The sequence below is a fragment of the Grus americana genome, chromosome 3, assembly GCF_028858705.1.
Source record: "Grus americana isolate bGruAme1 chromosome 3, bGruAme1.mat, whole genome shotgun sequence".
Lineage (NCBI taxonomy): Eukaryota > Metazoa > Chordata > Aves > Gruiformes > Gruidae > Grus > Grus americana.
Window position 1 is genome coordinate 33,576,648 of NC_072854.1, and position 12,269 is coordinate 33,588,916.

The window sequence follows — 12,269 nt, forward strand, 5'->3', positions numbered from 1 at the left end:
AGGTACAGTTTTTTGAGGAGTCTGATTTCAGGTTTGTATGAGGCATATTAAAATAATGAATGTATTTAAATATTTAATTATCGTAGCTTCTCTGTGAATTTACATGAATCTAAGATTTAGTTAGAAATACAAAGCACATAGGGAATTATTTTAAAATAAGTTTTCAAACCATTTTTCTGATTTTTCTTAAACATGGAAGTCATTCATTCCAGCCAATGCGTAGGAAATTGGTGCACATTCAGAAATGAAATATAAAAATGCGATACTGCTGTAATTGCTACATGAGGATATGTATAGAGAGAGTAAATTAAAGGTTAGTTTTCATGAGATATTTGAACTTTTCTAAAAGCTGGCAGTGCTATTTCCTCTTCCCCTCTCTCACCATATGCTGCCACCTCTCCTTTCCTGTTCAGCAAGCTGATTCAGCTTACTCACTGAAATAGCACAAAAGTATATCTATTTTTTTTTTAATTTGAGTTAACTTTTTGCTGATTTAGTGAGATAAACTATCCTAGTAGAGGATTCCTGAGGACCTGAGGGGAGGAGAAGAGGAAAGGAGGCTGCAGCAGCTGTAAGATGTTAAATTGTCTCAGCTGTCTTGTGAAACGTCACTGTCAGTCACTGCAGTTTAGTTCTCCTCCTCTATTGTTTACATTTAAAGTCATCTTTTTAATTTCAGTAGTACATTAAATGAAGATATTTTTACATTTTATAACACGACCAGATGTTCAGGTATTTGTTTACCTTACTGTTGTGCAGGATCTCGGCCAATCAGTGATAGTGACATCTCAGATTATGATGTTGATGATGGTATTGGAGTTGTTCCTCCAGGTGCGTGGGTGAACAGCATGGTCCTGCTTTCTTCTTCTTCTTTTTCGCTTGTTTGTTTTTTTCTTTATAACATTTCGGAATATTGAGGATACTGGTTTCGGAGAGTGCATTGTGAAAAAACAGTTTTCCTGATTATTCCATGGTACCTGTCCTAAATCATGATGAATTAGAAGATTCTACTATTCATTCATTGATATTTCTTTTACATATCACTCTTCATATGTGAACCACTGGATGGTTCAAATTGTTTACTGCATAATGTTCCAAGCATTATTTAAAATATAAATTAAATTTAAAAAATAATTTTAAATTAGTAATGAAGATTTCAATGTTTATTGCAAGCATTCTTTTTTGTTTTGCTTTTTGCTTGAAGCTTAGATATAATGCAGTCTCCCATGGACTTTATTGAGAATGCATGGATGTAGATTAAGATGCATGTAGCATGGCTGTATCTTTTATAGTTTTCATAAGCCTTCATGAACTATCATTACCCTAAATGTTCATAAATATATACTTGTAGAGACTATCGTGGTTTGACTTCTAGTTCAACATTTCTCACATACTGAAAATCTTGAGGATCATTTTGGATACCACATTTTTCTACTTCTATTTGACTTGCCACAAGTCAGATGAATATGTTCCCCAATTGTCCCAAAGTAACTGAAGAATCACTATGTCATTGCCAGCACAAAATCAGTTTTTCTGTGAATCTTCCTGATGAAAATTGCTGAATTAAATCATGATGGGGTTTGGAAAGCTCTCTATCTTCCTAATCTGTGTTTAAAATAATCTGACATTTTATTCATTCATTATATAACCACACAAATAAGTCATGTATATTATTAATGCAGTATCATTTTGATGTTTACTGAGCCAAATTCTCCTTCCTTTGATGCTGATTTTGTTCTTTCCTTACTTTAATACACTTACTATCTGAGTTACTAAGAGGGAAATTTGTTCAGGTCTGTCTAGTAATGATATTAATGCCTTTAAGCTGAAGGAGGGTAGATTTAGATTAGATATTAGGAAAAAATTCTTTATTGTGAGGGTGGTGAGGCACTGGAACAGGTTGCCCAGAGAAGCTGTGGATGCCCCATCCCTGGAAGTGTTCCTGAAGGCCAGGTTGGATGGGGCTTTGGGCAACCTGGTCTAGTGGAGGGTGTCCCTGCCCATGGCAGGTGGGTTGGAACTAGATGATCTTAAAGGTCCTTTCCAACCCAAACCATTCTATGAGTCTATGATTTTTTTAGTTGACAATGTAGATACTGGCATATCTGTGTAGACTTACTTACATTTAAGGTTTCAGTATACTGTATTAAGAATTGGGCCTTTTTTTAGCTGCCAGTTCTTCAAGGCATCCATTTGCCGTTTGAAATAAACCATTTTCCATCAGACAGGAAACATTAAAAAATGTTCAGCTGAATGCATTGGACTCTATTCACTGGGTCAGCACCTGACTAACTGATTCTTACGGAAATTTATTGGGAATGTGCACGCTCAGGTGTGCCCTTGAAGAATGCATGGTGCCCAGCTTTCTCAGAGATCACCGTAGATTGCAAGATTTAATCTGTAGTGATAGGATTTACAATGAACTGAGAGTCTCTAAACTGAAACTCGAAGGGCCCACTGAGGAAACTCCTTCTGAAGTCCATCTAATCAGAAAAATCTGGCAGCTGACCTGACCAAGCACAAATTTCTCTATTTTGACTTTAATTAATACATTTGTTTATCAGTTGTAAGTGGAGATCTTCTGTTTGTGATTCCTATGTGAAGCTGATATACATATAAGCGTGTGGAGGATTGTTTGCATGTGCAACCTGAATTCCTAAATGGGGGTTAGACTTCAGGCATATAGGGGCAAATAAAATTTCAGTCATCAGCCATGAATGTGTGACAGCCTAGACAGCATATGAAAATGTGTTTTGCAGTGAGATCTGGAAAAGGTTGCCAGTCCCACTGTCTACTGAATTGCTTGAGAATCTCAGGCACAGATTCACAAACTGCTAAATCTTCTAAGACTTTGGACTGCTGCCTTCATTTGCACTGAATGAATAGGACAGGATCTTCTCCATCTAACCGTCTCCTCTGTTAAAACTAAGTTGCATGAACGTTCCTTGTTGTGCTGTAGGGTCTTTACCCCTTCCCTCCTCCTGCCCCCAATACCATGAACCTCACCAGAGTGCACTGCAGCTCTTCTCTGGTCCAGATTTCCCAAACATTCTCCTGCAAGTTATGCATGCAGGGAAGGAACAATGAATATCGTTATTTCCCCATAATGTAGGATGATGCTGCAACTCAGGTGCGCTCTTAGATCATTTTGGCATAGTCTCTATTGGCTTCAACTAGATTAGTCTAGGATTAAGATATTGCTTCTCAACAGAAGTAAGAATATAAAAATTGAATTTAAAACATGGGAAAATGTTTCCCTTTAAAGCCCCTTTTCCTTCCTTTATCACTTAGTTGCCAATGTTACCCACTGTGGTGCTTATATGTGATGAATAATCTCTGTCTTCGTTAAAGGTATATTCTTAAAGTTGTTATTTTATTCTTTTTCTTGAAATATTCAGAACAGGAGGAAGTTGTTTTACCTTCTTAATATCTCAAGATTTTCACAAAGGATATTGCTCATTTTCTAAAAAACAGACACATAACTGCAAAATGTAGAAGCACAAAGTTTGACTGATCACCACCATAAGTTAAAAAAGGGATGATGAAAATATTTTGACTAACTTAACTAACATTAGAAATCCTTAAAACTATAATTTCAAATGTTTTACCAATTGCTAAGGCAAATGCAGTATTAACATTTAGTAACAACAGAGAAAACTCTTTTCCGAGAGGTTTAAACAGCTGCTAAGAATCACTGCTTGTCAATGGAGGTAAAGACTGCTGCATCAAAAATGGCACTCTGATAACTTCAAGAATATTTTAAGAAATGTATTTTTCCCTTGTCATATCACAAATGTGTCTTATTTTTCATATAATTGTGCTGTCCTCATTTAGTAGTAGTATCTTGCAGTGATATATATATACTTTTTTTAAAATCAGCTCATAGAACTGTTCATAAAAGCAGTTTATATCAACAGCTGAAAGTAACTTTAATTTGAAGCTCAGCTTTAACAGAACTGATTTTGACAGGTTTTTGTGGTATACTCACATCTATTTACGTGAAGAAAATATTTTTTTAAATCTCTTAACCTCTCCTCATATGAGAGATGTTCCAGTTTCTTAATTGTCTTTGTGATCCCAAGCTGGACTCACACCATTAACTCCATGTCCATCTTATACTGGGGAGTCCAGTACTCCAGATGTGGCCTCACCATTGCGAAGTATATAGGAAGGGTCAGTAAAGGATCAGTAAAGGATTTAATAACAACCAAACATGTTTTGAGGCCTATCTTTTTAAACAAAACTTCAGTAACTTTCTTAATTAAAAAGAAAAAAGCTCATACACAGTTGGCAATATCCTGAAGGGTTTTTTTAATGAGCTGTATTGCTTATGCTATGGGTGTGTCTTCAGAGCAATTGATTTTTCTATCATACATAATCTGTAAAAATGGTTAATTGTACTTACTTTCCTCCTGTAGTAGCAGGGTGACATCAACATATCTTGTCATTGCCTGTATTCTCTTAAAAAAAAAAAAAGTTCTAGTATCAAACATTTGCTAGAACCATTTTCATCATCCGTACAGCTTCCATTTCATGTCACACCTGATAGTTTCCCATGAGCAACTGAGAAACTTCTTCTGCATAAACCACCATAAGCTTGATTGCTGCTATCATGCTGGTCCATGCAAATAATTTCTCTGCTCACTCTGGAGAGCACAGAGCCTTTGTATTTGAGGATATGAGGAAATGTTACTGTTGCTGTCACTGTCATGGTCACTATGGAAGTATGGATGCGATTGTACCAACCTGACAATATTTGAGCGGATACTTAGTATAAATGTGAATTGCTATTGCTCTGTCTGTTCTGTATTCTTTGTGTACACACAATGCACAAGTTTTAGATATTGTTCCCTGGATAGCTTGGCTGTGAAGAATATATAGAAGAAAATCATCTTGCTATACCAGATTTTTAAGTGTACAAGATAATCCTAGTTGTATTTTTTTAGGCAGACTAGAGATACTCTAGAAATATATTTTAAACTGCAATTTACATTTTTTTTAATATTTTAATTATATGTATTTTGGTACAGTTGCCTAAAGCTTGCAAAGAAGTTTTGGATTTCTTTGATTTTAGTGTTGAATAAATGTAAGATAGTGTTCCTCCTGATGGGGATGACAGGATTTTATCTAAAACAAGCTTGTTTGGAAAATGAAGTATCTTTTAGCACATACAGCTCAGATTTAGTTATCCTGGGAAAAGGAACACATCTAGCTTTTGTCATGTGTAGTTTTTCTTCTTCTTCGTCTGACAAAATTCAGACATTTTCTGCAGCAACCGTAGTACATGAAATGAGGGAATCTCAATGGACATATTGAGGGAGTCCCTTTTTTGCTTCAAAATTTGCACTCAGTCATTGTACTGAGATCAAGGAGATCCTCATGTTTCTTTCTAATTTTATTACACAACTCTGGAACACTTTTTCAGCAGGTAAGGTACTCCAGCATCACAGTACATCAAAACCTGAGAAGCATTGGAGTCCTCCTTCATTAAGAGGTTGATAAACCTCGGTGGATACTTTCATGCATGCTATCAACTTTTACAGGCAGTCAGTACTCTGTACAGCTTTGCTGTTAAAAATGCTTTTTAAGTAGCAAGCATTTGCTACTTTTGTAGCTACTAGTGAGCTCTCTATTGTAGCTGCAAGTGAGCTCCCCCAAGGGTTTTTTCTCCATGTTTTCTCTCATTTTCAAACAATAGCCCCCACCCTCCCCAAACTTCAGTAATGTCACATTTTATATATGAAATTATGTACATTATTTTTATTTGACACATCTAACTCAGTGTTGCTTGAGAACAGCGCACACACGCACTCAAGATTATGGTCCATGATGTTTCTTTCATCTTAGAATCATCATAGAATCATCATCATAGAATGGTTTGGGTTGGAAGGGACCTTAAAGATCATCTAGTTCCAACCCCCCCTGCCATGGGCAGGGACACCCTCCACTAGACCAGGTTGCCCAAAGTTCCATCCAACCTTGCCTTGAACACTTCCAGGGATGAGGCAGCCACAACCTCTCTGGGCAACCCGTTCCAGTACCTCACCACCCTCACAGTAAAGAATTTCTTCCTTATATCTAATCTAAATCTACCCTCCTTAAGTTTAAAGCCATTACCCCTTGCCTTATCACTACATCCCCTTGTAAAAAGTCCCTCTCCAGCTTTCTTGTAGACCCTCTTCAGGTCCAGGTCTCTCCAGAGCCTTCTCTTCTCCAGGCTGAACAAGCCCAACTCTCTCAGCCTGTCTTCATAGGAGAGGTGCTTCAGCCCTCTGATCATCTTTGTGGCCCTCTTCTGGACTCACACCAACAGCTCCATGTCTCTCTTTTACTGGGGACGCCAGAGCTGGACACAGTACTCCAGATGGGATCTCACGAGAGCGGAGTAGAGGGGGAGAATTGCCTCCCTTGACCTGCTGATCGTGCTTCTTTTAATGCAGCCCAGGATATGGTTGGCTTTCTGGGCTGCAAGTGCACGTTGCCAGCTCATGTTGAGCTTCTCATCCGGCAACGCCCCCAAGTCCTTCTCAGGGCTGCTTTCAATCCATTCTCTACCCAGCCTATATTTGTGCTTGGGATTGCCCTGACCCACGTGCAGGACCTTGCACTTGGCCTTGTTGAACTTCATGAGGTTCTCATGGGCCCACCTCTCCAGCCTGTCAAGGTCCCTCTGGATGGCATCCCTTCTCTCCAGTGTGTCGACTGCACCACACAGCTTGGTGTCGTTGGCAAACCGGCGGAGGGTGCGTTCAATCCCACCGTCCATGTCCCCAAAAAAGATGTTAAACAGCGCCAGTCCCAATGCCGACCCCTGAGGAATGCCACTTGTCACTGGTCTCCACTTGGACATCAAGCCATTGACTGCAACTCTTTGAGTGCGATCATCCAGCCAATTCCTTATCCACCGCGTGGTCCATCCATCAAATCCATGTTTCTCCAATTTAGAGACAAGGATGTCATGCGGGACAGTGTCAAATGCTTTGCACAAGTCTAGGTAGATGAAGTCTGTTGCTCTTCCCTTATCCGCCAGTGCTGTAACCCTGTCATAGTAGGCCACCAAATTTGTCAGGCACAATTTGCCCTTAGTAAAGCCATTTGCCTTCTGTGACTTGGGCAGTGTGGCTAGAGCCCTTGCTGGTGAAGACTGAGGCAAAAAAGTCATTGAGTACCTCAGCCTTCTCCATATCCCGGGTAACTAGGTCTCCTGTTTCCTTCTGGAGATGGCCCACATTTTCCCTAGTCTTCCTTTTATTGCTGTCATACCTATAGAAGCTTTTCTTGTTGCCCTTGATGCCCCTGGCCATATTTCATTCTCTCAGGGCTTTAGCTTCTCTAACCTGATCCCTGTCTGCTTGGACAATTTCTCTGTATTCCTCCCAGGCTACTTGCCCTTGCTTCCACCCTCTGTAGGCTTCCTTTTTTTTTTTTTTTCCCCTGAGTTTGTCCAGGAGCTCCTTGTTCATCCATGTATGCCTCCGGACATTTTTGCCTGACTTCCTCTTTGTTGGGATGCATCGCTCCTGAGTTTGGAGGAGGTGATCCTTGAATACTAGCCAGCTTTCTTGGGCCCCTCTTTCCTCCAGGGCTTTGTTCTATGGTACTCTACCAAGCAGATCCCTGAAGAGGCCAAAGTCTGCTTTCCTGAAATCCAGGGTAGTGAGCTTGCTGTGCACCCTCCTTGCTACATTCAGGATCTTGAACTCCACCATTTCAGGATCACTGCAGCCACCAAGGCTGCCCTTGAGCTTCACATTCCTCACCACCTCTTGGTGAGAGCAAGCTCCAGCATGGCACCTCTCCTCATTGGCTCCTTATCACTTGGAGGAGGAAGTTATCATCAGTGCATTCCAGGAACCTCCTGGATTGCTTGTGCCCTGCTGTGTTTTCCCTCCAACAGATATTGAGGTGGTTGAAGTCCCCCACGAGGACCAGGGCTTGTGAACATGAGGCTGTTCCTATCTGTCTATAGAGGGCCTCATCCACCTGGTCTTCCTGGTCAGGTAGCCTGTAGCACAGTGTCACCTGTCCCTGCTCTTCCTTTAATTCTGACCCATAAGCTCTCAGTCGGCTCCTCATCCGTCTCCCAGGTGGAGCTCCATGCAATCCAGCCTGTCATTACAGTGAAGGGTGACACCCCTTCCTCTTCTCCCCTGCCTGTCCTTCCTAAAGAGATTGTATCCTTCTATTCCAACACTCCAGTCATAGGAGCCATTCCACCACGTCTGCATGATATGCACGTCTCCAACGCCTCTTGTTTATTCCCCATGCTACATGCATTTGCATAGAGGCATTTAAGTTGGGCACCTGATGAAGCTGATTTACTGGCTGGAGTGGCTGGAATTCCTTTGCGCAGCACTTCAGATCCTCTTCTGCTGAACTGTGATCCTTTTCCTGGCTCTGGGCATCTATTGCTGGCACTGACATCAAACCGGTAGGAGTGGAATGCATTGATGTTTCCCTCCCCCAGCAACTTTAGTTTAAAGCCTTCTTCACCGGCTTGGCAAGCTATGGTTGAGCTACATGATATGTTCTTATTACGAGTGCTTTTCTTTTGGCCCTATCCTACCCTCTAAGATCTATCAATATTCATAGTGCTTCTTGTTTCCTTGATCTATTAACCTCATCCCACCCCTCTGCTTCAAGAAATGGAAGAAAAAAAATGTTTCCCATGTTCTAACACCAGCCACTATACTATGAAGTAGAAGACACAAAAGTTGGACAAAATGATAGCAGAACTTACAAAGGTCTTTCTGCATATGTTTTCCAGCTGACAGTAACCAGAAAGTCTGTACTGAAACTGTCTAATCATCTTTCTGTCAACACTGTCTCCTTCCTATCTGCCTTCCCTATCATATTGGTAGTGGTAACTATATTAAAGGCAACAAGAACTTATTGAAGCCAATCTTTTTTTATTTACTGAAGTTGCTGGAAAGCTGATGTTAACACAAAAGCTACTGTAGGATACTACAGCACGCAGGTGCTCTACTGTTATCTTTGGATAACTTATGCTAATTTGTTCAATACTGTATAAAAGGTGGACACAGTTCTGGAGGCTGTGATATTATAAGCTGTATAATGAGGGAAAAGAGTCTTAGAGTTCCTTGGATGATAAAATGCATCATCACGTAGGTCCCTGTTCTCAGTTTCATGTTACTAAGATGAATCTGTTCTATGGTGGAAGATATTCTTATTTTAGGGTTACTTATCACTGTTTTAACAAAGTGTTTTCTCCAGGTCTAACAGTGAGGTAATGCATTCAGATAAGTTACATGTCCATTAGAATATGTTTGTAAACTGATGCACAATTTGGGAAAAAAGCATGAATGCTTCCTTGTTTGTGATCGGGGTTCAGACTTGCAGCTAAACAGGCATTGAGTGTCATTGAATACATGACCAAGCCTAATACAGACTCTGTATATGGGCTATAATAACTTGGTAGAAGATCAGAGAACTACAAGGATTATATAAATTATACAAAATATGAAAAAAAACCCCAAACCTGAAGCTATATAACAAGATCCTTAAAAAGTGAAACTTAATTTATCCAGTTGACAAATGAGTGACTAAATCATAGTCTTTTCCTGCATGGAAAGATTTCTGATACAGGCCGTTTTTTTAGCTGAACAAAATAACACATTACAGGAACTTAATGCTAGACAAATTCAGAGAAGCAGTAAAATTATTATTTTGGAATTAAACAATAATTTGTGAAGTCACTAAGGGATGACTTAAGGAATGACCCTTTCTGTCATTGAGGGATTTTCTATCAAGGCATTCTTGTGATCTAATTGAAATGTCTAGAAGTGAGCAACTAAATGCTGAGCAAATCTCCTTAGACTCTTTTGGAAAGATAGCAGGCACCTTTTGAAAGCTGTTCATCTCACTGAGCTTCGTTGTCTGTTTTAGGATGGGATTCAAAGTGTTTAACAAGGCAAACAGTGTGCTACATGGAAGAAGGCATAGGAATATCAACGCTTTAAAACGTACTAACATTCTGCTGATTTTTTTTTTTTTAATCCTATGTAAAAATGAACTATGAGAAACTTGGCAGCTCATTCATAGTATTTGGAAAAAATGTTCTGCAGAGTATACGATACCCAATATTCTATACAATAGACTCTAAATGCTTGTAATTTTTGAAAGTACGTGGCTTTGGCCAAGTTCAGTAGGAGAACATCTTTGTATTTAACTGAAACAAGAGTCAGAAGGATGCTTTATATATGACCTGGATGAGTCTGCACTGTTGTACACAAGCATGCCTTCTCCATTTGTTAGATGAGGTAAACCTACATTGCTTGGATTCCTTTCAAATATTTGCTACTGTTTGAAAATTTTGAAATACAAGTTACAAGGGTTCTCTTCCCCATGTCAGAAAACTATTTCGGTCCTCTCCTCCACATCTTCCAGTACCTAATGAAAATCACCTCAGTTTCTCTGTCTCTGTACATGTAGACATTTAAAGGTAATGCTAGTAATTTATCCTGGCTGCATGATACATCGGGATGTACAAAAGTTGAATGACGACTTGAAAGGTGTGTAAGCATTTAGATGCGTGTTCCTGGAAGGACTAACCATCTGAATTCTTTCCAAAGCCAGACTTTTATTCTCTAATTTCCTTTTGTTGCCCTCTTGCCAGTAGGTTATAGATCTAGCACTAGAGAAAGTAAATCTACGACGCTAACTGTGCCAGAACAGCAAAGAACAACACATCATCGTTCACGATCTGTATCTCCTCACCGTGGCGACGATCAGGGCAGGACCCGTTCACGTTTACCAAATGTGCCATTACAGAGGTAGGCATCACAAGTCAGTGAAACACTTGGTGGTTTCAAGTTTGTATAGTCTCTCATTATTAACTTTTTTCTCGTTCAGCAATTTTTCACAATTTTAAAACTTTTTTTCTATCTGAATTTAATAGTGTAGTATTTGAACTTGATGTATACATTTATTAATCATTCAAGAGCACTCATGGGATGAATCATAACTTTGTAAGACTCGCCTCTTTTACTGGTATTTTCTCTGTGATTCATTATCTGTGTACCATAACTAATATGTAGGTTTGGAAATGTTTTTTCAGTCAGTCAGTGGCTGAATCTTGTTTGAAGCCACTTAAGTATATTTGTAGGCTAATACATAATGGCATGTACTAATTGTATAATAGCTATGAATTAAACTAACAGTTCAATCTGAAGTAACAGCAAGCTGAAATTATCAATTGTATTTATAATGTGACATTTTTAATGGAAGAAGTAAAAATACTTTACAGAATCAGATAGTGATTTTTAAACCTCTATCTTCTGCATTTACTGCTTTTAATAGACAACCTGTTAATAGGAGAATCCTTTTGAGCTTTTCACTTACATGCTTTATGGTTTTTTTTGAATAGTGCTGTACAGACTGTTTAAGCACAAAAAGTGACCCACTTGATTTTGCTTGTTTTATTGTGCAGGGCAATAAACCTCTCTTGCAACCTCTCATGGAACCCTAAAAATCATCCAGTTTTTACCAGTTTTTCTTTCCTCTAATTTCTAGGAAGCTTTGATCTTGAATTACTGCAAGAGCTTGAAGTGTGCACTAACAACATTATTGCCCAACATTATTGCCCACTAGCTGTGGTAGTTTACTAAGAATCCACCCTTCTTAGCTGAATTTTGTGTACAAAATTCTGTGCTACAGTAGTGTCCTTATCCATCATTTCTGGGGTTTTTTTGGAGTTCCATCACAGGTCATTTAATACCAGATATCTGTGATGTTTCAAAATGATGATACATTCTGGAAAACCAGCTCCTCCCAGTTGAGAATCCTGATGATCTTACTTCTTTCTTTCCATCCTCCATGCCATATATACTGTTTTTGCATGTTGAAATTTTTCGTGCTTCTTAAGTCCCTGCATGCATCCCCCTCTGTTACATTAGTTCTTACAGATGAAGCTATTTCGCTACCCACCAAATCACTTGCTGTTGCATTTCTCAGTAATACATCCTTAACAGATAGAAGAGTATGGCTCTATGTAAAACAGACTGTGGCACTGACTTTTTTAATGGTAGAGAGAATGAGAGCTCCTCATTCTGCTTTTGCAAACAATTATATATCCTCTTGTTGCATCTTTCGATCTACAAGCACAATGCACAAATGAAATATTTCATAGTCAATTCCACCTATCCTTTTTATACTTTGAAAGACTAATGCCTCTTGTTCCAATGGCAGTTATTAAACTAAAGGAAGAATATTCCTTCAAGCAGTAGTTTCTTTTCTTGTTCTATTGGATG

The 12,269-nt window shown here is 39.1% G+C and overlaps 1 protein-coding gene across 49 annotated transcripts in view; it reads left to right on the plus strand.

Moving 5' to 3' along the window:
• Window positions 1-12,269, plus strand: part of RIMS1 (regulating synaptic membrane exocytosis 1) — a 350,364-nt gene that overhangs the window by 208,971 nt on the left and 129,124 nt on the right. For 33 of the 49 annotated variants that reach the window (XM_054820922.1, XM_054820925.1, XM_054820924.1 and 30 more), the window contains 2 exons: window positions 760-831; window positions 10,637-10,793. In XM_054820922.1, the coding sequence (XP_054676897.1) occupies window positions 760-831; window positions 10,637-10,793 (229 nt within the window). The remainder of the gene's footprint in view (window positions 1-759; window positions 832-10,636; window positions 10,794-12,269) is intronic. The other 16 variants (XM_054820923.1, XM_054820929.1, XM_054820934.1 and 13 more) reach the window with 1 other exon arrangement.